This window comes from Malaclemys terrapin, chromosome 8 (genome assembly GCF_027887155.1).
Source record: "Malaclemys terrapin pileata isolate rMalTer1 chromosome 8, rMalTer1.hap1, whole genome shotgun sequence".
In the NCBI taxonomy this organism is placed as follows: Eukaryota; Metazoa; Chordata; order Testudines; family Emydidae; genus Malaclemys; species Malaclemys terrapin.
Window position 1 is genome coordinate 13,574,478 of NC_071512.1, and position 26,291 is coordinate 13,600,768.

At 40.6% G+C, this 26,291-nt stretch overlaps 1 protein-coding gene across 2 annotated transcripts in view; it reads left to right on the forward strand.

Moving 5' to 3' along the window:
- The window catches only part of FSTL4 (follistatin like 4), a 471,972-nt gene that overhangs the window by 370,882 nt on the left and 74,799 nt on the right, over positions 1-26,291 (forward strand). For both annotated transcript variants that reach the window (XM_054036449.1, XM_054036450.1), the window contains exon 7: positions 24,029-24,195. In XM_054036449.1, the coding sequence (XP_053892424.1) occupies positions 24,029-24,195 (167 nt within the window). The remainder of the gene's footprint in view (positions 1-24,028; positions 24,196-26,291) is intronic.

The following is a 26,291-nucleotide window of genomic DNA, read 5'->3' on the forward strand; positions in this document are numbered from 1 at the left end:
GTCTGATTTTCTGCTTCCATCTATGGAGGGTCGGACAGGGCAAACCTGAGTGGAGCTGCGACCCCACGTGCAAGATTGCAACCGCTGGAGTGTGGAGCTGGACCCAGCCCCACAGGACAGGAGCCACCTCTGTGAGGTGAGTGCAGAGTGGACTCACTCTCCATCCCCTCCATCCCCCATTGTTTGGTGACTTTTCCATTATATATTTTTCCCGTACCTCTGCTGTGAAATTTACTAAAATTTCCATGCCAAAACATAGACTTAGCAATAACTGATTATTTAATGTATAATATGCATGTAATTGTATTAATCGGATGTGCATTTTATTTAGTTGGTTTTAATTTTCTGTCATTAAATGTAACAATACATGTATGTACAGTGATCACCCTAAATGTCAACATTTGTCATCAGTTACCATACAGTGAGGTAGCTGAGGGACCTATACTTTCTCCTAGAATTAGAACAGGAGAAATCTCTGTATCATTATCTGTAAGGACTTATATAGGGAGGAAACATCTGAAACTGCAAAGCTATTTAATCTCACGTACAAATAGATGACAAGATGCAGGTGCTGGAAGTTGAAGCCAGAAAAATTAAACATGGAGATACCTTTTTAGCAGTGAGGTTTCTAATTGGAAACAGTGCCAGATAGAATTTTTAATAGTGTGGATTAACCTTTGAAACAGATTACCAAGGATATGGTAGATTCTCCATGATGTGATGTGTTTAGATTGAATGTCTTTCTAAAAGATGTGCTCTAGCTCAATCACAAGTTGTTGGGTTCGATGCAGGAGTTACTGGGTGAAGTCCCGTGGCCTTTCTTCTGGAGGAAGGCTGCCTAGATGGTCCCTTCTGGCTTTAAAATATGTGTAACGTGCAGTGTATGTGTACTAACTGTAAAGTAGCAATTGGCAAATGTTGATTTTTAATGGCTTTTGTTGAATGTTTCATTTTTGATCAAATCATATGAGAGCATAATGTATCGGGTGCCCACGTAACATGGAGGAGGAAGCTGCCTGACTCGAATGCACAGGGGAGAAGGACCGTGCAGGAGTTGAGGGGAGTGTATTGTGACAAAGAGCCAAGGTTCAGAAGGCTGGAGGCCAAAGGTGGGAGAGATTGGGAGTGGGAATAGGAGGGAGACTGGGAGCCAATTGGAGATACTGGGATTGGCAAGGACGCCTGCTACCTTGAATAATTGTATTCAGTTTCTGCCTGTGCCACAGTGTTCTTATCTGATGCTAGTCAAGTCACTTAAACCAAACTTTTCACTAATTGTGTGTGCCTCATTCTCTGGGTGCCTGACCTGAGAACCTGGTTCTGAGCACTTACAGATGCAATTGAAGTCACTGGGAGCTGTGATTCGAACATATAAAGTGTCATATAATTCTAAGTATTCTGAAAAATCAGGTCCTAGGCATCTCAGATTTGATGCCCAAGCGTAATATACACTTTTGACTTCAAACACTCTAACTCTGTTTCCCTCTGTAAAATGAGGATAATACCACCCCTCACTACACAGAGATGTTGTGAAAATAAATTAATTAATATTTGCAAAGCACCCAGAAACTATATAGATAAGCACCATAGAAAAGCCCATGAGGAAAATGATAATTCTATTTTCAGAGTAGGGATTGAATAGCATGCAATGAATAGAACATGAGGCAATGCATTGAACAACAGTGAGAAAAACAATATTGAATAGCTGCTCCTTAAATGTGCATCATCCATTCTGTGCATTGTATAAGGCAGGGGTCCTATGCAAAATTAATGTGCAAAGAATATTTGATCATGTAATTAAAGACCCTATCACAATGCATACTCACAAAGGGGCTGAATTAATGTTGCAAAGGCAACTGTAATTCTGGCATTTCCTAACTTTGGAGTTTTTGACTTTGCAACCTTAATAGTGTTCTTTTAATGTAATTTGTGTGTGTGTAATATAAAAGAAATCCATGGTGCTTTAGTAAATCATTTTGCTACAAGGTTTTATTAATCTCAAGAAACTTACGTCAGGTTGTATGCATATATCACTGAATGAATAGTATTTTACTAGTTGCACATTTTGGTTTCTAACGTATCTTTTAATATGATATACTAGATTATCTGCTTTTCCTATTATTTTTGAGGATGCGCTGTTTAAAACTTTATCTTCTTCAAATACCTGAAGCTCAAGTTTCTCAAATCAGTTGCCTGGAATCTCCCCTTAAAAGCATTTCTACATAATTAAATTTCAATGTGACTCTTGGTTTTATCTGTGAAAACCTTATGGTCTTTAATGGGAATCCGCATAAGCTAAAATTTAGTGACATGGTTTCTGTCTACCTTAGGTACTTATATGGCCCCCATTACTGAGATACCTGAACTATCTTATCACCTTAGCTGAGTTTAGTATCTGAGCCATCTTTTTAAATGTATTTATCACCACAGTACTCCTGTGAGGCAGAGGAGTCCTATTATCCCCATTTTACAGATGGGGAACTGAGGTTAAGTGACTTAGAATCATAGAAGATTAGGGTTGGAAGAGACCTCAGGAGGTCATCTAGTCCAACCCCCTGCTCAAACCAGAACCAAAACAAACTAAATCATCCCAGCCAGGGCTTTGTCAAGCCGGGCCTTAAAAACCTCTAAGGATGGAGATTCCACCACCTCCCTAGGTGACCCATTTCAGTGCTTCATCACCCTTCTAATGAAATAGTTTTTCCTAATATCCAACCTAGACCTCCCCCACTGCAACTTGAGACCATTGCTCCTTGTTCTGTCATCTGCCATCACTGAGAACAGCTGAGCTCCATCCTCTTTGGAACCCCCCTTCAGGTAGTTGAAGGCTGCAATCAAATCCCCCTCACTCTTCTCTTCTGCAGACTAAACAAGCCCAGTTCCCTCAGCGTCTCCTTGTAAGTCATTTGCCCAAGCCCCCTGATAATTTTCGTTGCCCTCCGCTGGACTCTCTCCAATTTGTCCACATCCTTACTGTCGTGGGGGGCCCAAAACACAATACTCCATATGTGGCCTCACCAGTGCCAGAGGGGAATAATCACTTCCCTCGATCTGCTGGCAATGCTCCTACTAATGCAGCCCAATATGCTGTGAGCCTTCTTGGCAACAAGGGCACACTGCTAACTCATATCCAGCTTCTCATCCACTGTAATCCCGAGGTTCTTTTCTGCAGAACTGCTGCTTAGCCAGTCGGTCCCCAGCCTGTAGCGGTACATGGGATTCTTCCTTCCTAAGTACAGGACTCTGCACTTGTCCTTCTTGAACCTCATCCGATTTCTTTTTGCCCAATCCTCCAATTTTTGTAGGTCACTCTGGACCCTATCCCTACCCTCCAGCGTATCTACCTCTCCCCCCAACTTTAGTGTCATCCGCGAACTTGCTGAGGGTGCAATTAATCCCATCATCCACATCATTAATAAAGGTGTTGAACAAAACCAGTCCCAAGACCGACCTCTGGGCTGGGGCACTCTGCTTGATACCAGCTGCCAACTAGCCATTGATCGCTACACGTTGAGCGTGACAATCTAGCCAGCTTTCTGTCCACCTTATAATCCATTCATCCAATCCATCCTTTTTTACTTGCTGGCAAGAGTACTGTGGAAGACCGTATCAAAAGATTTGCTAAAGTCAAGATATATCACATCCACCGCTTTCCCCATATCCACAGAGCCAGTTATCTCATCATAGAAGGCAATCTTGTTGTTCAGGCATGATTTGCCCTTGGTGAATCCATGTTGACTGTTCCTGATCACCTTCCTCTCCTCCAAGTGCTTCAGAATGGTTTCCTTGAGGACCTGCTCCATGATTTTTCCAGGGACTGAGGTGAGGCTGACTGCTCTGTAGTTCCCCAGGTTCTCCTTCTTCCCTTTTTTAAAGATGGGCACTATATTTGCTTTTTTCCAATCATCCGGGACCTTCCCCGATCACCACGAGTTTTCAAAGGTAATGGCCAAAAGTTCTGCAATCACATCAGCCAATTTCCTCAGCACCCTCGGATGCATTAGATCTGGACCCGTGGACTTGTGCATGTCCAGCTTTTCTAAATAGTCCTTAACCTGTTCTTTCACCACTGAGTGCTGCTCACTTGCTTCCCATACTGTGTTGCCCAGGACAGCAGTGTGGGAACTGACTTTGTCTGTGAAGACCAAGGCAAAAAAAGCATTGAGTACTTCAGCTTTTTCCACATCATCTGCCACTAGGTTGCCTCCCCCATTCATTAAGGGTCCCACACTTTCCCTGACCTTTTTCTTGTTGCTAACATACCTGTAGAAACCCTTCTTGTTACCCTTCACATCCCTTGCTAGCTGCAACTGCAGTTGTGTTTTGGCCTAAAGTCTTAGCTGGAGAGGGGACTTGAGCCCAAGATTCCCAAGTTCTAAACTAGGTGCCTTAATCACTCAACCTCAGCTTTGAGAATTTACCAGTGAACACACCAGGGCTTACGACTTATCTTCCTTCCTAAGGCTGCATGTGGAATGAATTATCATCTACCTAACATAGGGGTTTCTTATTCCTTTATGTCTTACAAATACATAAGAAAACCCACTGTAACATTTTTCAGTATAATGCTAGGGCTCTGAAAGTACCTGTGTTTCCACCTGCTTTAGTTATTTTTGGTGGGGTGGAGGAGAGATGTGTGACTGCCTAGAAACTTCTCTCTATAACCAACTTTTTAATCAATTCTGGAGATGAGTGAAGGAGAAATGGTAAAAGCAATGGGGTTCATTGTTGTTACTGTTGTAGGTTTTACTCCATTAGCTCATGTAGCAGAAGCTTGTAATGGTCATTACTAAGTAGCAGACTATATAAGGATTTGAACTTTTGTAGAACTCTGACAACTAGGGTTGCCAGGTGTCCGGTTTTCAACTGGAATGCCTGGTCAAAAGGGACCCTGGGCGCTCCAGTCCACACAGCCGACCGGGCCGTTAAAAGTCCGGTCGGTGGAGCAGCTCCCTGCCTGCCCTAGCTCCACGCAGCTCCTGAAACCAACCACTGCGTCCCTGTGGCCTCTAGGCGTGCAGGCAGCCAGGGAGGCTACGCATGCTGCCTCCACCAAGTGCCAGCTAAGCAGCTCCCATTGGCTGGGAACTGCAACCAATGGGAGCTGTGGAGGTGGCGCCTGCAGACCCAAGGCCAGCATACGGAGCCCCCTGGCTGCACTTCCACGTAGGGGCCACAGGGATGCGGAGGCCGCTTCCAGGAGCCACGGTAAGCACCGTCGGGACCCCACTCCCACACCCCAACCTCCTGCCCCAGCCCGGAGTCCCCTCCCAAATGCAAACTCCCTCCTGGAGCCCGCACTCTTCAACCCCTCCCACATACCCTGCCCCAGCCCTGACCTGCCTCCTGCATCCCAAACCCTTCATCCCAGGCCCTACCCCAGAGCTCACACCCCCAGCTGAAGCCCACACCTCCCCTGCACGCAACCTTCTGTCCCAGCCCAGAGTCCCCTCCTGCACCCCAAACCCCTCATCGCAGGCCCCACCCCAGAGCCCACACCCCCAGCTGGATCCTGCACCTCCCATGTACCCCAACCCTCTGCCCCAGCCCAGAGCCCCCTCCTGCGCCCCGAACCCTGCATTTCTGGTACCACCCCAAAACCCACACCCCCCAGCACAGAATGCATACCCCTCTGCACTCCATCCCCCTGCCCCAGAGCCCTCTTCCACACCTCAACCCTCTGCTCCAGCCTGGTGAAAGTGAGTGAGTGGGGGAGAGCGAGTGACGGAGGGAGAGGGGATGGAGCGAGCCAGGGGCGGGGCCTCGGGGAAGAGGCAAGGGTGTTCGGTTTTGTGCGATTAGAAAGTTGGCAACCCTTCTGATAACCCATGAAGTAGATGATATATAGAGGGATAAGAAATCAGATGTTAACGGGTTTTTTTTACTATCAATGGGGAGTTGCAGTGTAGGAAACTCTATGTACTAGTGGATCTCACATATAATGAGTGTATTATAAATTTATATGATTGTTTTAGGTATTTTCAGTATGAAATTTAGTCAAAAGCATATGACTTCCATATTGTGGTAACATCAGTGGCTCTGATTCTTTGTCTTTTCTGTATTCAAGGCATATTGGTTTTGTGCTCCATATTGTAAATCTGGATTTGTTATGAAGGTTGTGGCTCGATAGTCATTGGGGTCATGCAGATGTAGGTAGATAGGTCAAGGATCAACATTAATACAGGTCCAGAATTAAAGACAAACATACAAATTTCCAGGCTTTAAAATATCTGTTTTTTCCTAATTAGTGATTTTAGTACATTCATGTCTACTCACTATTACAAGCTTAACTGCAATATTTTGGTCTGGGAATTCCCTTATAGGTTTTTAAAGAGAGTTTTTTTTAAATATTGGCATGCAAAAACTTGCTGCAAATTATTCCCACTCATTTTCTTCTAATGCATTATATTTTGTTCTAGGTATATTTGTGGTATAAAGACAATTTCTAACATTCAATGAAATACCAGATTTGGATCCAACATTTTACTGGCAGCATTTTGTAATCTTCTTGAACCTGATTGGTTCTACTGATGGAATATACAAACCCTGCCCGCTGTACCAGCAGAGTATATAGCTTTCCTTTTCAGCTAATGAAAATTATAAACTCTTTGAATTCAGATGGGTCATTTGACATAGTTTTGAAACTCCGCTAGTGCAGCTTTATGTTGGCAGAACTTCTAAATTCCACCAGACCTTACAAGAAGTTTATAAATACTGCCAGATTTTGGCAAAATTCATAACCTCAGAATTTAGAACCTACCGTACTCTATAAATTATTCTCTGGCTAGAAGCAACACAAGATAAATTGAGATGGAAAGGAGGTGGTTTTGTTTAAGATGGTGAAAATCAGAGTTATCAGAGGAAAGCTGTTGGAGTCACAACCATATCTCCAATTTAAATCGATCTTCTCCCAGTGGATAGTGCAACTATTGCAGTTATGGTAAAGCCATAAGCACATTGTCCAAAAGCTATTATATGAATTAAATTTGAGATGGCTTTAAGTATCATTTATTCTCTCTTCTCCACTACAACTCTTCTTGTAAAAAGACCATGTTTTTTTCTCTTAGATATGCACATGCAAATCCCCTGCGCTTACAAAATGCACATGCACAATTTGGCCCATAATATTTATTTTCGATCTGTGTAAGTATAGCTTCAACTAAAACTTTCTAGCAGTGTAATCTTTAGAGACATTTCTGTATTTCTAAATGCCAACTATTCAAAAATAGTGAGATTGACTTAAAAATCATAAGATTTAAAAAAAAACACGTTTGGGTCTTTTTATTTTCCTTCTGTTTTTTCAACCTTTAGGTTCATGCTTGTCAGCCTTTTTCTGCAGCCCGGGAGGCTGGAAAACGTCTTTAAAATGAAAGCTGAAATTCTCATGTAATCATGACTCCAGGAGCTAGGGCTTTAAAGAAAAAAAAGAACATATGACATTTATGAATAAATCATGGGTGTTGACAACACCGCCATTTTGAGGGTATACTCACAACAATCATCTATCACACAAAAACTACAATGTGATTTCTTTTCATCTAACCTCCCTCCCCTGATCTTTGAAACATTCTCTGTAGAGATTTCCACTCCGGTGGGATAAACTGCCTCACTAGCTACATAAAACCTGTACTTACCATTTACCCATTGGTCCCTTCCAAGAATTTGCTTGTCAGTACTAGAACTCCCTGTGGAGATTAAACCCACTGAAACTCCGAGCCATGTGTCTTTGAAATGCTGATTCAAAATTTTGTAAAAAGCTGTCAGTGCCTGCCAAGAATCAAATATGAGCTCTGATGAATTATCTGTTCGGTTTATGTGGTATTGTTAAAAGGTTCTTAACTGCAGGGGTTCTAATTTTAAAGGATTTAACCACAAGAAAACCTGGTCACAACAATAGATGTGCTGATAAAATGAATCATGCGGCTTTTGTGGGGATTACTATTCTTTTTTCGTTTGTTTCAGTTGACTCCAGTATTTTGTTTTGTTTTATAATATATTTCTTTGTAATATTACTCTTATTTTGTCTGTGTATTTTTGCTTTCTTCTGAGTTTTTGTTAAGATACAGGTTGGGTTTAGAACATGGTAAGATCATGTGTGAAATAGCTGATGCATAAGTTATGATATTATGAACCAATATGTTCTTAAAATATGCAAGATGTGTGTTATCTGAATAAAACTGTACTGTTGCTGTGCAGTAACTTGTAGTCTAACTGGCTAGGGAGGTCCCAGACTTGCCTTTGGCCTGTTTTGTTGGAGTCATTATTTAAACAAAAGCCTATAAAATCTATGAAAGCAATGTTTATAATAAATAAATAAATGGAGATATCCTATCTCCTAGAACTGGAAGGGACCTTGAAAGGTCATCAAGTCCAGCCCCCTGCCTTCACTAGCAGGACCAAGTACTGATTTTTGCCCCAGATCCCTAAGTGGCCCCCTCAAGGATTGAACTCACTCACAACCCTGGGTTTAGCAGGCCAATGCTCAAACCACTGAGCTATCCCTCCCCCTCCAATCCTTCAACTACCACTTAATGAGTGCTTAAGGAAAGTACTATCTAAGTACTCATGTATGTTTGGAAACAGGAAAATACATTAGCAAAAGTGGACATCCAAAATTGAGATGCCCACTCCTGTCCGCCGAAGTAGCAATGGCAGGAGACCCTTCTTCCTAAAGAGAGAAAGGGAAGTCGCCATATTCTCCCCCAAATCCTGACTACAGGGTCTCCCTTTCCCACCTGGAGAAATGGGGTGGCAGCAGGGAGGGGAGCCCCTGGTACTTACCCCAACAACCAAGTGTATCAGCTGGATGTGTGCATAGGCCAGACACCCCACACACACACACACACTCTTCTCTTGCCACACACAGTCCCCTGCTGAAGTGGTGTTTACAGGGCCCCCCCAGAGTGGAGAATTGGCATTAATACCTCATTGATATTTATGGAGCAATTCACACCTCTCTTAGCTATTGTTTCAGGCTCTCTGCAGACTCAGACAGACATCACGTTTTCAAGATTTTCTTTGCAACAATGTTAGCTTGACACTTTTTCTTTAACTGAAAACTGAGATTCATGATCACTATATTCCAGGAGCTGGGACCATAGTCACAGGAACATATAGCAGTTATGCTTTAAATCAGCTGCGGCTCCCACTAGTGTCTGGGAGGGGATGTGAAGTTCTGCTGCCCCAAACTACATGTCTGGGAGGTGGGTGGAGAACTTAGTGCTCAGTGAAGGTAACAGGTAATTAGAGAGATGAATGCTGGGGGGGGAGGGTTGGAGAGAGAGAGTGAAATGTTGGAAGGACAGAAAGTGAAGTGGTGGAGGGAGAAAAAGAGTGAGAAAGGTAGGAGGGGATTGGAAATGGCATGAGACAGAGAGGTAGAGGATGGGATGGAAAGAGCAAAAGCAAGACAGAGTGGAGGAGGCTATAACGGCCCTCTAGTGAATTTATTTCTAGTCACCTACAAAACATCTAGTCTCTTCTCCCATCTTGCCCCATTCTACCTCAGTGCTTTCAATTTTGCCACTCCAATCCTTCAACTACCATCTGTGTGTGTGTCTTTCTCTTCCCTCCTCTAAAGCATGAGCCCAGGCCACACTATGCAGATTTATGTAAATTTAATGCAAATGTATGCAGATCTATATCCATTTTGTTCAGATAAAATCAAATTATTTTTGTTTTGATGACAGTGGCAGATATGTAGCCATCCAAACTGAATTCAAACCATTTGTATCATTCTGGTCCAGATCCAGGGATATAACTTAACACCATATGTTAATTTTGATTAAACACTTGTCAGCCAAGGGGAAGATTATAAAATGAACTGCACCATGGGACATGGAGAGAGCTGCTTCCTAGAGACATATGGCAGACTGAGACCCTGAGAGCCTTTAAAATGAGAGATTTTGTTGCAATTCTGTAGGTAATATTTCTATATATTATAATGCAAGCTCTATGTCTGCCCGGGATGCATTTCATAAGTATCTAGTTATATGTGTGTGTGCTCAGTTATCATTTATTTTCTATTTTTTCTGTACATACCTGTAATTTTCAAAGAAAATCTGTTTTTATTTTAATCACCTAGACTGGGGCCTTGGAAACGGTTAGTGGAGACAATCACTGAGTAGTGCCTTAGAGAGAAACTAAATACTGACTTCAGTGAGGGCAGAATCTGATGTGGGTAACAGCTTGAGTAGAAGTTCAAGCATACAGGAGAATGATGAAAGAGCTCAAGCTTTGCCTTTGGTCAGTGTGGGCATGGAGAGAGCTGAAGCACAGTATTTATTAAGTAACAGGGGTGGCCGTGTTAGTCTGGATCTGTAAAAAGCAACAGAGGGTCCTGTGGCACCTTATAGACTAACAAATGTATTGGAGCATAAGCTTTCGTGGGTGAATACCCACTTTGACAGACGCATGACGAAGTGGGTCTGATGAAGTGGGTATTCACCCAAAAAAGCTTATGCTCCAATACATCTGTTAGTCTATAAAGTGCCACAGGACCAGGGCTGCCCAGAGGATTCAGGGGGCCTGGGGTCTTTGGTGGCGGCGGGCCCTCCGCCGCCGAATTGCTACCGAAGACCCGGCACTTCGGCGGCGGGTCCCGGGGCGGAAGGACCCCCCACTGCGGGTCTTCAGGGCACTTCGGCGGCGGGTCCCAGAGCGGAAGGACCCCCCACCGCCGAATTGCCACCGAAGACCCGGAGCGGAACTAGCTCCGGGGGCCCAGACCTAACGAGAGTTTTCCAGAGCCCCCGGAGCAAGTGAAGGACCCTGCTCCAGGGGCCCCGAAAAACTCTTGTGGGGACCCCTGCAGGGCCCAGGGCCTGGAGCAAATTGCCCCACTTGCCCCCTCCCCCCCCCCGGGCAGCCCTGCACAGGATTCTTTGTTGCTTTTTACGTATTTACTAAGTATCCTAAGCATGGTTACAGTCAGAAAGGATGCAAAACCCAGCGTAAGCATCAAAGCTAAATTCACAATCAACCCTGGAAACAGCAGTGAAAGTTCCAGGAATAATATTAGTAATGCTCATTTACAAACACAAAAGATATGATATCCCGGATTGGTTATTTACTAACATTGTATGCTGAGAGATGCTGAAAGCAGTGTGTAAATATAAACGTAAATGCCTGGAATTTTCCCAGCAATCTTAGAAACATCATGGATCATTTATTAGTACTCTTTATTCTGCATTCATGCATTATTTTACTTGCATGATGCAACGTTTCAGAAGTCACAACAGAAATTGGAATGGAGGGCATCGGATCGAAGCATTTTGATAGAGCTATTTGTGAAATCTGAGTAGTTTTAAACTATTTCTGAAAGCTTTCTGAACCCCCAATACCCTATGGCCTGACTTGTCTCTATTTTCAAAGTAATTTACTTACATATTATAGCAATTCCCACAAGTGCTGCTATAGTTAATGGTCTGTCAATGTTTCCACGATAAACCCTAGGGGTTTACAGAGCAGCCATAAAAATTCACTCCATGGAGAACTTGGCATGCCAAGTCCTACACCAGAAGCTATTTCCCCCCCCCCCCCTCAAATCCGGTATAAATCTGTTCAGCCACTGTAACTTACAGGAGTTTTTTAAAAAACTTTAGTAGTTTCAGATGTTTTCGGTGCTTCTATAACTCAAAAACAACATAGTTCAAATATATACAGTGATTGCCCTTAAAAAGTTCCATTAGTTTGAAAGACTGCCCATGCTAATTGAATTCCATTCCCATTTTAAAGATAGGGCATATCTGAAAGACTAGTAGAAGCTTTAAAGCCAGTGGATGTTTCAAGTGTATATATTTGAACTAAGCTATCCTAGAGTTACAGAAGCACAGGGACAATTGAAACTACTCATTTTATTTTGTTGCTGTATATTTTACAGTACCGGCTTTTAACTGGAAAGGCAAGAATGGGTTGGAAAACAGTTTATGGGAAAGCTAATAAGCAAGTTTTGCAGCTGACTTTCTGTGCAGGTTCAGTTTACTGTCCTAGACTCAGAGACAGGGCTAATGTCATTGTAAGAACCATGAAAATATTGAATTCAAAGCAAAAATATTACAGTGAAAATTCTAAGGTTTAAAATTAGCAACTGTATAATAGGTTTTCATATTTCTTTTTAGTACACTTTCCTATTGTGCAGCACAGTATCTGAAATACATGGATTATACCGAAATCAGTGACTTACATTTAGACTCCCAGTATCAGGAGATAACACAGATACATTTATGTGTCTAATAATATTTGCTATGATTGCAGCCACAGGCTTAAAGTAATACGGCCTGTTGCTGGTTCTTGAAGGGACTTATTTGAGATCGTGCAGTTTACACAGTTGTAGATAACATCATATACAGATAACAGACTCCTACAACAATATTCTGGTAGAACATGGTGAATTAAGAACACAGAGAAAGCATTAACGTTAATCCTCTACATTACCAAAATAATATTCAAAGATTTAGGAGTGCTACTGTCATTGACATTAATTGGAGGAGAGCAACTAAACACTCACTCATCAATGTCAAAACTTAGAAATAAATCCCCTGGTTTTGGGTTCAAAGAATAGCTTTAAAATTACTTTCTCCATGTTATTCTATGAGCAGGACAGAGTTGGAAATTACAGTATGTCTCTGCTTTTTTTTTTTTTTACTAAAATGGGCAAAAAATGTGAGTCAAGTGTTTTAATGGCATGAGGACTGTTAGAAGTAATTAGGAGAAGCCATTAGTCCATTAGCAATTTTACCTTTTAAATTAATAAATTGACTAGAAAAATGTAAGGACATTATAGTCTATGCAGGGAACTGTTGACACAACATGGGAACGTTTCATCAAAAATTAATCATATCAACATCACTCTTCGAATCTGCGGTAAAGAGGAATTTAATATAAAAACAAATATATTTATGTAAACTATTCTCTAAACTAGTCTACTTACACCTATTTACATAACGAATCCCTCACTTATCACCCTTAGGAGATTAGATAAGTAAGCAGTGAACAACTTATATTTATTCATGTACTTTCAAGAATGAATGAATGATCTCTTCCTGCATATACTTAATATTTTCCCTCTGATTAGTAACATGGATAGGATTTTACAATAGAAAATATGTTATGCTTATTCCTTTAACAGAAAAGGGAACCTAGCTTTCAAAAAAAATGTGTGTACAGAATGTTTGCTTGGTTAAACTTTAATATAATTGATATCTACAAACGTATATACTATGTGAATAACTGGAGAGTTATAAAGTGTCTCAGTCCAAATTCAAATGGTAAAATATGGTTTTAAAGGAATTTGTATATGATTAAGAAAGTGTATAAATATCTAAGTAGTTATTCAAACCCAGAATCTCGAAGATATTAGGTGCCTTTCTCCCAAGGGAGTTAGGTGCCTCAATGTCCTTTGAAATGAATGGTCCCTTCTGGCCTGAAAATCTCTGAATCTAGCACCCATTGAAGCTAATGGGAATATGTGTTGAGGGACCTCTCATCACCTTTGTTGTGATTCTTCTTCACTTTTTCACTGCTCTTCTAGATATCCATGTTCACTAGTTGGAATATTGTTAATCTGCCAGTAAGCATAAAAATCAGGAACGTGGAAATAAATATAGGACTTGTCATATTGTCTCAGACTGTGGTCCAGCTTGTCCAGTATTCTGCCTCTGACAGTGGGCAGCACCAGCTGTTTCAGAGGAAGGTGCAAAAACCCGATAGTAGGCAATTATGGGATAATCTGCCCCATCAAAGCTCATCTGTATCCCTCATAGGTAGAATTTGATTTAAACTCTGAAGCACGAGGATTTTATCCCTTTCAAAACTCTTTGTTTGTACTAAGCGCTATAACTCTGGTTATTGTTGTTGTCCATATAATTGACTTTAATACACATCACGATGGATGGGCAAGTGAGGTTCCTCTATTATGTCAGTTACTGAAGAACAGTTAAATGGGGTTTTAATGTTCAGTTTATTTTTTTAAAATTTCCCCTATTCTCATATTTTGTCTAATATAAAATACATTATCATCTGGACTGTGAGGAATTGTCCAAACTTGATAGGCGTGAGAGAAGGAGTTGTCTTCTCTAAGAATAACAGTACATAGAATCACTTCTGTAAAATGGTGATTATGTCCGCACTCATATTTTGAATGCCACATCAGGATACATTTTATATTTTCAGTACAAGATTAGAAAGCTATCGTAGAGAGGCATAGCTCGTGGACTTCATGAGTAATGACAGAAAAGGTTTAAGGTACTAAATTCTTTCATACCTCTAGAAATATGGTTATGCCTTTTTATGACTCTGAAAATAGCATTACTAATTTAGTGGAGGATTTACAATAAAATACTCCTTGAGGTAGCATACCCAAGGTACTGAGGATTTATAAATTACATTAATAATTTGAATTATTGCAGTTACAAAATAAAGCTGAGGTGTGTATATTTTCACTTGGCTATAGAAATCATTTTATTATATATATCAATTCAGCTTACAAGCCTTATCTGAATACTGCATTGCTGCATTTTCTTTCCATAGAAATCAAACTCTGAAAATGTATCGTTGCAATAAAATAGACAGTGGTTGATCGTTGCTAAGGGACTTGATTCTCCTTGGCTACCCCAGAAGGGTGGGAACAATAACTCCTAATGCCAGATGGGGCAGCTAAACCAAAGAGGGAATTTTGCTGGGGGAGGGTGGTAGTGTTTGAACTGCTTTCCCCCTCAAGGATTCCTCTAGCGGAAAACATAGGAACCCCACTAGTAGAGGCTGACTTAGAGATGCACTGATTTAGTGCAGATTCCCTAGCCAGATATCCTCTCAGTTAGTGGCACCTATTTTTGAAGATATAGTGGCTTATTGAGGTTCCTCCCCCCCCTCCCGCCCCCCAGTCAGAATGGGGATTATGGATGCTCAGTACTCTTGTTTTTCCATAAGGCAGCTTTTTGGCGAATCCTGATTTCAGCTCGTCCTTTACCTGATATTGATGGAGGGGGAAAGAGAAAGCAAAACAGGCCCATGGTGATCTTCAATAGCAAGGCTGGTTTTTCTGTGTTTCCAGGCTGTTATTCAGGAAATGTTTTGTTTGTTTTTGTTTGATGTATGATACTCCATTGACTCTGGACATGTCTACAGCTGAGGAGGTGATAAAACACCTCTACATAAGATTGGTTTGTTGACCCTCAATAACCTGCAGAACCTGTGACAGCAAGGCCATGTTCCTTGTAATGTATAGTGTTAAAGTGTCTGTTCTATAAAGCCATGCAAATAATATCTAAGGTAAAACTGATCATGTGTGAAAGTTTTTCTCATCACAGTGACATGGTCTGTCCACTGGGGCAGGGAACAAAATCAAATATATATTCCAAGTACCCTAGATATTATGTCAGTTATAGTTATTGTCTCTAGAGCACATCATGCAGATACACACAGGAATCTGTCCTTGGTTATCTTCTCCTCTTCCTCTACATTGTCTAATTAGATAACCACATCTTCCCTCAGCATCTCACCCAATGCCTCTCTAGGCAGTAGATTCATCCTTTTCCTCTTCTTCAGTCTCATGTTTACAATTACCCTCAGGCAGCTCTTCCTAGTCAGGCATCCCACTGCCATCTTTAAGTCCATGAGCCAAATTCAGCCCAGATGTAACTAAGGGCCATTTTTTTCCCTTGGGTAACTCTGTGGAAACAGAGACTAATTCCATTGAAGTCACGTGAAAATGAAAAATCATGTTAAAAGGCTTACTATAATTTTCAGCATCTCCTGCCCGTTCCCCAGCTACTGTTCTTGTTTTCTTGGGTTAGTATTCCCTTCTGACAGTAGCTGTTAAACTGAGCCTTGTTCAGACAGAGAAGACCAGATTCTGCTCCCATTGAAGTCAATGGCAAAATGTTCATGGAGTTCCGGGATGCAGTATCAGGCCCTAAGGTAGTGAACAGACTTTCTGGTACTGGTGAAGTACATAGAGGCATAACTTTGTGTCCCATGTTAAACTCCCCCAGGACAGGAGTAACAATGGCATACACCTGTGGGCTGCACAAACAGTTGTTCCATCACCATCCCAAAATATGTTTTTGTTCTAACTCATTCTGAGGTTTTGGGTGAAGGTTTATATTTGATTCTTATCTCATAGAAAACAGTTCATCCATCCCTACATTCAGGTGAGAATTAAGTTTTCCCTTGTCCTATCTTAATTAAGAACACTTATAGGATAAAAATTGGTTTGTCCTTTAAACAGAGCTTAAGCAATAAAGTGGATTATTTCATTTTTCTAAGCACTGAAAAGGTATCTGTGAACAAGTGTAACAATGATGAAAGGCAGTAACAATTTATTTACAGGGTTTAAACTGAAAAGATCTAATTAAAGATACAAAGTATTTTTGAAATATAGAATCAACTTCTGTATAGACTGTCACATGAGAAAAGGAGGGCTGGCAACCCACATTTACTATGTAAATTATGTCTAAACCATGCTAAATCAATGAGTTTTGCTCTATAGATGCTCATTCCAGGTTGCTCCCTATAATGACCTCAATTATACATGTCTTCATTGTGAAATTATGATTGCCTTTGGCGGGCTGCAAATGACAGCAGAGGAAAGATTTCCATGATAAAACAGCACAACAAGTAATACCTGCTCACATTAGCATGCATAGCTTGATGTGTAAGTCAATACAACTCCTGTTTAACAATCTAAGAAATAAAATAGGAGAGAGGAGAAGGGATAGAGAAAAAATGTGAAAAGGTATCTTGATATTAATAATAATAAATAACTTAACAAGATAGCATATTTTAGAAATATGTCAGATCGGGATCTGTATTTGTAAGGAATTTTTTATGTCTTACAAGTGGAGTGTGAGGACACAAAGACACCAACTGCTGAGCTACAGTGGGTCCTCCCACTCCAAGGCATATTTTATAGTAATTTGGGGATTTATTTTGCCCTTCTAGTGTTGCAAGCACTAACAATTTTACCACAAGCCTCATGGTATTTCCATTGTTGTAGAGAAAAGCTTGAAAATCTGATCCAACTGCCCCCCCCCCCCCACCAAAGGCTCAAAAACCAGAAGGCAAATAAAACATCTCTAATATGTATTGTTTATATAAAATCTCATGATATTTAAACCAGTCTTGTGATTTCGGGGGAGCAGACTCGTGGTTTTTTCAATGCTTGGAGTTGGCAGTACTGTACAGTTGACTTCTAGAAGCCACTCCATACCATTTCTGAAAAATGAACTACCCCCACAAACAAGCAGTTTTGGGCAGCCTGGAACCAGATTTAAAAGTCTGGACCATATTTACAAACAACTGGGAAGAAAACAGGAACCTGAGAGATGCTGAGCCAGCCCCAGGGAGCAAACAACTTCTTCCTGGAAGCAGCACACATCCTTGACCCCCAGGCACTGGCAATGAACAGAAGACTCTGCTTGCTTCACTTTGAATTTAGGACACACTTTCTCGCCCCAATATGCTTTTTGCTCCACTTTTTTTCATTCTGCTGCTGCCAACCTCACTCTCTGTTCCATCTTACTATGCCCCATTTCCTCCCTCTTTCCTCAGTGTACGCATCTCTTCTCTCTCTCCTTCCTACAATGTCATTGTAAACCAAACACCCTGTACTAATATTTATGCTTTATAGCATGCACACAATTGCTCAATCTTGGGGCTAACTTCTCTGCTGGCCTAACTCCATTTGAGAATTGGCCCTGACTGGGCAGAGTTCATTTCTGTGCTATAGAAATAGGCACTCTGCGAACGGTTTCAATTTCCTTTTCTTCAAGCATGTTGAAAATCCCTAGTCTTGTAATAGTTTTGAAAAATAATGGGATCACTTCAAAACTTAACATGGGGAATTTATAGAAGAGATTATGCTAAAGAAAAGCTATTGCTATTTGAGTCACTTATTTATACATAGATGTAACAGGTTTCAGATTTTTAAAATTGGGGAAGTGTCGTTTTTTTAAAAAGCACTCATGGAATTTAAAAAAAAATGTTTGTACTGATGTATCAATACTTAAAGCAGTTGTTGATTTTTCTCTAATACTAAACATCTAGAATACCACTGTCTACTAACTAGAATATTTTGGAAATGGACCCACACTGTATACTTTGGCTTACTCCGTTAAAGAAAAAAAAAATTATCTTCCTTTTTAATGTATTGATCTGTTAAGACACCCAGTGTATTTCCAAACCCACATCAATATCCAAACCCACACCAATAGCTCAGGTTTCATTAGTTAAGTACTAAAGGTAAGTCTAAAAAGTAATGACGGCCCATCTTTGCTGCATTGTATTGCCTGCAATGGATCCTAGACTTGCATGACTCAGTGAAGCAAGTTTGGGTGTCAACTGGCAGGTCATCCTATGACAACATCCTATCTTGTATGTAGGCTGAATTTTCAATCTGTTCTTCTTACAGCAATGCAATTGGTGCTGAGTTTTGTTGTTGTTGTTTTTTTAATGCCTGTGACTTAAGTAGACATAAACTATTCTCCTCAACTATTAAAGCTTTTTACCTCCTTTTTGTGCCAATTCTCCTTATTTCTTACAGCCTTTTAGAGAGATTATTGTAACTATCATGGCTACCACTCTGAAACCTATTATATCTCTGGCAAAGAAGAGTGATGAAACATACTGGTTATGTGCTGAAAGTGCCCAGATTTCCCAGAACGCACAGGAGTTTCACTCAAAACCATGCAAATAGAAATCACAGCTCAAAATGATTATATGCAACAATCCTACTCTTGCTTTGAATACAAATTACCCAATTAAAACAAAAGGCAAGTCAAAATTAATCTGCACTGATTTACTGGCACTGTATTAACGAATTCCAGTGATTTAAGAGAGAACAGAAACCAATTTTCGAGGGCACACAGACCCTTCATCTACTTTCGGTGGGATTACAATCATATGTTCCTATCTTTTTAAGTCTTTCTTCTCCCCGGCAGTTGTGTGAAAGATCCACAAATAACATGGGAAACTCACTATTGCCCTGTTCCAACAAAGCTAAGTTAAGCACATGCTTAACTTTAGGCATATGAATAGTCCTGTGGACATGAATACTCACTGGGACTCCTCCCTTTCTTAAAGATAATTGTCAGCTTAAGTGCTTTGCTGGGTCAGTGCCTAAGCAGGGGATACAGTAAAGCTGAGTATACTCAAAGTATTGTCAAATATACAAAATCAACAAACAAACAAATGGCAATTTTTCTCTCTACTCCATTTGTTGCTTGTAACAGCAATAGCTAAAAACAGATACATTAACAGAGAAGTGTGGGTTTTAAGTTGATTATGTCCATTTAACGTAGGGCTGCATCTGAATAAACCTGGTTGTATAAGCCTATCTTGGATAATGACAAAGATCTTTGGTAAAGCAATGACTAAGGGCGTGATAAATAATTATAACTGTTTTAATATAAAAGTATTTAGAACATAATGTGCTACTAACATACTCGGGGAGAAAACAAAAATGGATTTGTGTTTTTGTTTTTCAATTGATCTGTACTTATTATGTGTTGTAATCTCAAAGTGACCTCATGGATATTATTTTACTAAAGTATGGCAATTATTCAGTTTTCTCCTTTACTAGAAAGTAGATCTGTTTTCCACTAATGCACTTCTAACATGCAAAACTAAAGCCTGTTTGGCTATAATTTGCAAAGAAATCTAATTTTTATTGCAGCAAATCACTCAAACAAAATCCTGCTGAAGAGGGTGTTGATAGGTTTTAGGAGTGTTCTGTAGAATTTAATGCAGTGTGAAAAACAGCGCATGAGATAAAGGAAAAATGTAATAAGAAATAAAACCCAATTCTCTAGTGAATGATCCTCTATTTCATTTCTCTTTAAAGGAAGATGGTCCTGATTAGCCGTACTGCATGCTACATATTATATTAATTAACCGTTGTTATCCTGTCAAGTACATTCAGAATACTGTATTCATAAAAAAGGAACTCTGTACTTTATGCAAAAACAGCTACAATACTAAAACATGTAACTAGTATGCATTCTCAGGTCAGAAAGTGAGGAAATGATGATAGAATATGGTGTCATAATTAGTAACTATGGCTACATATTGCACCTAAGATGATGACATCAGTTGGAGTTTTGCATGAACAAGGACAAAAGGAGTTTAGAAGCAATGTGATCCAGTGAGTAGGGAACTCATCTGAACTGGGACTCACTCAGGAGGTCTATTTCTAGCTCTGCCACTGACCTACAGTGTGACATTGGGCAAGTCACTCCACCTGTCTGTAACTCTGTTTCTCCTCTTACTCTTTCTCTCTCCTGCTTGGGGGCAGGAACTTGTATCTCTTTTCTTACTTACTTTGCTCTACTTATTTACTGTTTGCTTACTATGTATCTGTACAGAACCTTGCGCAATGAAGCCCTGATCCCGGTTGAGGTCTCTAGGCGCTATCATAATGAAAATAACAATAATAATTCAGCCTAATACAGTAACTCCTCACTTAACGTTGTAGTTATGTTCCTGAAAAATGCGACTTTAAGTGAAACGATGTTAAGCGAATCCAATTTCCCGATAAGAATTAATGTAAATGGGGGGGGTTAGGTTCCAGGGAAATTTTTTTTTGCCAGAAGAAAGGCATTATATACATTTTAAACAAGCAATTGAATACTACGCGGGGGGGGGAGGGAGTAGTGTGCACATTCTGTGTGTTTACAAACATACTGTACATACAGTACAGTACTCTAGTTGGGAGGTGCCCCTGCCTTACCCCACACAGGCACAGCCCACTGGCACTGGAGATGAGGCAGGCAAGGAGGCTGAAGGTGCTGTAGGCTAGGAGAAGCACCTTGTGCAGCAGTGGCAGCTTCCCCTACTCTGCAAGCACCAGGGGCGGGGGTGGGCGGGCTCAACCCTCAGCCCGCCTACTCCCCTCCTTCTCCCAAGCCCCCACCCTTGACCTGCCTCTTCTCCCCCCCACCTCCTCCCCCTTTACTTCCCACGCTGCGTCCTCACTCCTTCCCCCTTCCTCCCCCCCTTCTAAATGCTGCAAATCAGCTGGCTTGCAGTGTTCAGGAGGGAGGGGGGAGGAGTGAGGACTCGGCCCGCAGCCTTCCCCATCCTTTCCCCCCCCCGCCTCCTGCCCAGGGCAATCAGCTGGTTTGTGGTATTAGGGAGGCAGGGCAAGGAGGGGGAGCCTGTGCGCCGAGTCTTCGCTCCTCCCCCCAAAACGCCGCAAGCCAGATGATTGCCGTGGGCAGGAGGGGGAGGAGGAGGAGGAGAGGGAAGGCACTGATCCCCGGGGTCTGCTGGCGAGTGGGAGGCACTAGGGGGAGGAGGGGGCCTATGGAGGCTGCTAGCTGTGGAGAAAGCAAGCAGCCAAACAACGTAAGAGGGGAGCATTGCACAACTTTAAATGAGCATGTTCCCTAATTGATCAGTAACGTAACAACGAAACAACGTTAACTGGGATGACTTAAAGTGAGGAGTTACTGTGTAATTTTTATAGTTACTCTTTCTAGCCCACAATTTGTGGTCTTTCTAAAGTAGCCCTAGGAATATGAAGTGGGAGAAGGTCTGATCTCTTGCACACTGCACAGGGAATGTTATATTGATTTTTTTACAGTCCAGAATCAGCCTAAGACCTCCAGTAGTGGACACAATTTGCAGCACATTAGGCACTAATTACCTTGTGACTTAGTTGGGGGGAATATGGATAAGAAGGATGCAGCAGTCATCTTTTCTGAGCTGCCTGTCTACTTTGATGCTGATGATTGTTTCATGCCACATGCCAGCCACATGAAAGGCCTTTGCACACAAATGTTCACAATCATTTGATAGATTGACAAGCAGTGGGAGTATATGAAGTAAATCCTTTTAGTCTTCCCAATACAACCAGAGGGAGAAAACCCACTAAACCAGAAAAGTCACCAAGTTAATTACTCAAAAGGAGCCAATGCAAATGAAAAAGTCAAAAGAAATTAAAAGATGTGGAAAATAGTCTTCATGTTCATACATAGGTTGCAACAATAGATGCTGTTTTCCTTTTAATTTAGCACATTGCATATGGCATAAGTCAAGGTAAAGGAGAACATTGCATCTTTAATACAAGCAGTGCAAAAGATTTTCCTTATAAAGATTTTCACAAGTAGGGGAAATCACAACCATGTCTTCCCTGTATTTTTCTAGGCCATCAGTCAATATGGTTGTGTGAACAAATGAGTGTTCAGATTAGATGAAGTTCATCTCTCTTCAGAGGTCCAGAAGAGGGCATATGCATCACTTACGTTTCATTTAATTCTATTAGATGACTTGTGCTGGCCCTCTGCACTTGGGTCCATTTAGCTAATTGGAAAGGGAAAGTGGGATAGATGTTTATGTTGCCAATTAAAATTAAGGGTTGGGGGAAAATAAATTGGCCCACTCCAGCATTTCATATTCCAACTTGGTCATTGGTCAAAGTAAGTTTTTCCTAAAATGTGTGGCCTAGGCAGTATCAGTTCCTTTGATCTTTGTCTCACACCAGCTAGTTAATTTCTGTGGATACGAATAAAGGAGAAAGACCCTCAGACAGCAGAGGGTATGCAATCAAATGATCCAGTGATTCAGAGTTTCTGACAAAAGCTAATCTGCCCTAGGCGAAGCGGGTATTTTCCTGCTATTGTCTTCCTTACAAATTCCAGATTGTCTGGAACCACAGTAATGCGTGGCTGTAATATTGTTGCTGGTTTTTCATGGCCACTCAACTGCCTAGTGACAGGCCCATGTCATATGTCTGGTGTACCCATTTTAACAGTCTCACTTAAAGCATCCCCATCGCTATCAAAATGAAGAAAAGTACTTAATGTTTCCATACTCCTGAAATTGTCTCCAGAGAAGTGACAGCACTAAGGGGGAAGTGCTGTTATCTGAATCAAATTCCAGTTCTGATAACTCTCGTTATTTAATCGTGATGAGACTCCTGCTGTTTCTTCGCGAGTTTTTATTTCCATAATGTCACTGTTTGTGCTTAAAATAAAAATCTTGTTTTGCTGTTTCTCTGATGGCAGCTGCCTGTCAGTTAGCATTATACAGCAACTATTAAGCAATAGAAATCCACAGGAATAGAAGATGTCTGAATTCCATAGATGTAGGGGCTCTCTAAATCAATTCACTGCTGTCTTGTTTGTTCTGCAGCCAGAGACTGAAGCAATATAGCACCAAAAGTGATGTTGAACTTTCCATATTAATCTTAATGGGTTATTAACTTGAAAGCCCAGTTTTGAGCATTCAAATGAGACATAGCTTCAAGTTTTTCTTGTAGGAGCCTTGTGAATAGGGCCAAGGAGAAAAAAAACATAGGAAAGATAAAATTGTGAAGGTTGCGGTTTTGATGACAGAGCAGCTTGATTGCCCTGCTGCTTGCTATCTGCATTGGCAGTAATTCTGACATCAAATGTCTTACCTATACATACAGCCATATATGGCAAAAGATGCGAACACATCTTTATAACCATTGGCCAGGAAAACAGTATGACATTCTTTGGTTTTAAAGAAATATTAGGCCTAGAGCCTGAACTAGGCATGTATTTTAGATGTAGGTGCAAATCAAAATTAATTAAAATTTTAAATTTAAAATATAGGAAAGATGTTGCAATTTCTTAATAGAGGAAAAAAGTGGTACCTCACATGCCACGTAATATTTGGCAAATGTTGATTTTTTTCTTACTGGTAGCCTCCATATTTTACTTTAAACATTCAAACCAGATAGGTTTACTCAAAAATGCAGTTAAAATATGTTGTTGATGCAGTATATGTAATTTTAATTCTGCTTCTTCGTGGCGGAAATGAGCATGTCTGATATCACTGCTCTTCTTAAATTAGCAAGGAAGCTGTCTGACATCCAAAGAGCATGAGCTAGTTATAATACAAGATTTCATTGCAATGTATCCTATTTTGGTTTGTTGCTTAGGCTGATCCTTTTTACTGTGTATATCTTTGTCAAAGCTGAAATCTTCCCAAAGAATCAATGGGCAAATAATGGCTTCGTTTCGGTATTGATAATTTCTCCCTTTTTTCCCTTCCTTTTTTCCAGAGGTGGTTCAACTCACGCTTCCAGAGGAACAGAAAATTAGCGTCACCACAGTAACAGTTGGACTGAGCGCTGTATTGACCTGTGCCATCCATGGAACTCTTAAGCCCCCAATTATCTGGAAACGCAATGGAATCATACTGAACTTCTTAGATTTGGAAGATATCAACGTAAGTTTTGAATTGTGATTTGAATTTGCTTTCTAGTGGATTGCGTATGACTGTTCATTTAAAAGATGATACCTTTAAGTGATCTGTTTTATTATAATGGAATATTGGAAGATGGATATTTTGTTTCAGTATGGACTATGACTAGGGAGGAAAAGGAAACTGAGTCAGACAAAGTAAACAGCTGGAGCATGGGTAACGTAGTACAATAACACCTACCACCAACATTTCATCCCTCATGGTTCATGACAATCCAGTGAGACCGAGGGCCCATGGGTGCCAACCCTAAAAATCATGGGCAAACTGGTTACATAAGCCATGAATCTCCCAGCCATCTTATTCCCAGTGAGAAGAAACATATTTATCTATCATGAGAAACCACAAGTCTGTAGTTGACTGAAATCTCTCCTATACATCCAGTAAAATAATATACATTTTACCCCCTTTTCTCCCACTCTCCACTTATATTTTGGGATGATCAGGGCTAAACCTTTCATGAGCTACTGGTTGGTTGTTGGGAAGTTTGAAGTTTCAGCTCATTCTATAGGGCATGACAATGCCCATCCAGGAAGGAACCTGTGTATCTATTAACTCATCCTACTGCCCTATGTTGATGCCTAATTATGAATACTTGGGCTAGCTGCTTTCTTTCTTTGTGCTTTTTTACATTAACTAGGCGAGTTATAGACTATATTAAAGAAAAGACTTGAATAATGTTAAAAGCTTATTCATATCATTAATAACATTTCATTTTAGAGAGGATGGGAAATAGTGTACAGAAAATATGGTGCCTATTTCTTTTCTTTCAGCATTAAAATACGCAGTAAATCAGGTTTATTTTAATTACAGAACAATATTAGTTGATTTATATTTTTTTCAGCTCTTGTTAAGTCTAATATTTATTAATTTAGGTTAAGAGCTGATATATACAGTATTATATCCCACTAAATTGTTGTGGAATCTGGATTGCTGAAATGTAGAGAAGCCATTGTTTTACTGTCTGCATTAAAAAATGAAAACTACAAAGTACGGGATATAAGTGAACACTGCACCTTGGTATTGCATTTTTCTTTGCCACTATATGAAAATTTTGTGTGTGTGCATGCGTGCACCTGGGTCCTCGATGCAGGGAATCTTTTTTCCCAAAAAACTATTTTATTGCAAGCACAAATTGGCTATGTTCACCTTTCTAAACATTCTGTTCTTTCCATCAAAGCCAATGCTACCCTTTTCAAGTGTAATTCTTGTTGCCATCTGGAACATGATATTGAAATGCAACTTGAAACCAGCAACATATTGCTATAATATTAACATAGGAATGTAGAGGAACTTTAATGAAGACAGGCAGGGTAGCAAAGTTAGCCAGAAGCTAGTATACCTGACCTGATTTCTTATAAATATCCTTCAACGGTATGATGTGAATAACCACTTCTGGGTCATTGGCAGTACAATTGCATGGAATCTTGCCAAGATAGTAAGTGCAGGATTGTGGCTTTCAAAATTATAGCAGGAAAGTGACATGACATAAAATGCATTGTGTGGTTTTGTTAATAAATAACTATGTGTTTACTATTTGGTACAGATATTCTTCTGGAATTAGACTCTTTCTGGTCCAGACTAGGTTTGTTATTTGTAGGTGGTGAAGGCTGCATATCTCACCAAAATGTTTAGTTTAGCTAATCACAAGTCAGTCAGCATCATGTTAATCAGGAGTCCAGGAACAGACTTTTTTGGCTATAATTTTCACTAGATATGGTCTGAGAAGACTGTTTTAGTATCCAGCTCTGGATTAGGTTTAAGCCAGGATTTGGTGATCAAGCTCAAGGTTAAAGTAGGGCTAGGGTTCAGGTTTAACTGTTTTGAATCTTCACACTCAAAAGTAGGTTTTTACAAGTTTTCAGCTAAAAATAGGGGAAATCCATGAGATCAGGTGTTCTTAGGAGATACTGTCCACATCCACACTGGAGGCCCCTTTTGTGACCTGGAACCAAAACCAAAGTCCAGGAATTTAAATTCCAACATACTTTTAAATAGGGTTACCATCCGTCCGTATTTCCCCGGACATGTCCGGCTTTTGCGTCTCTAAATAGCCGTCCGAG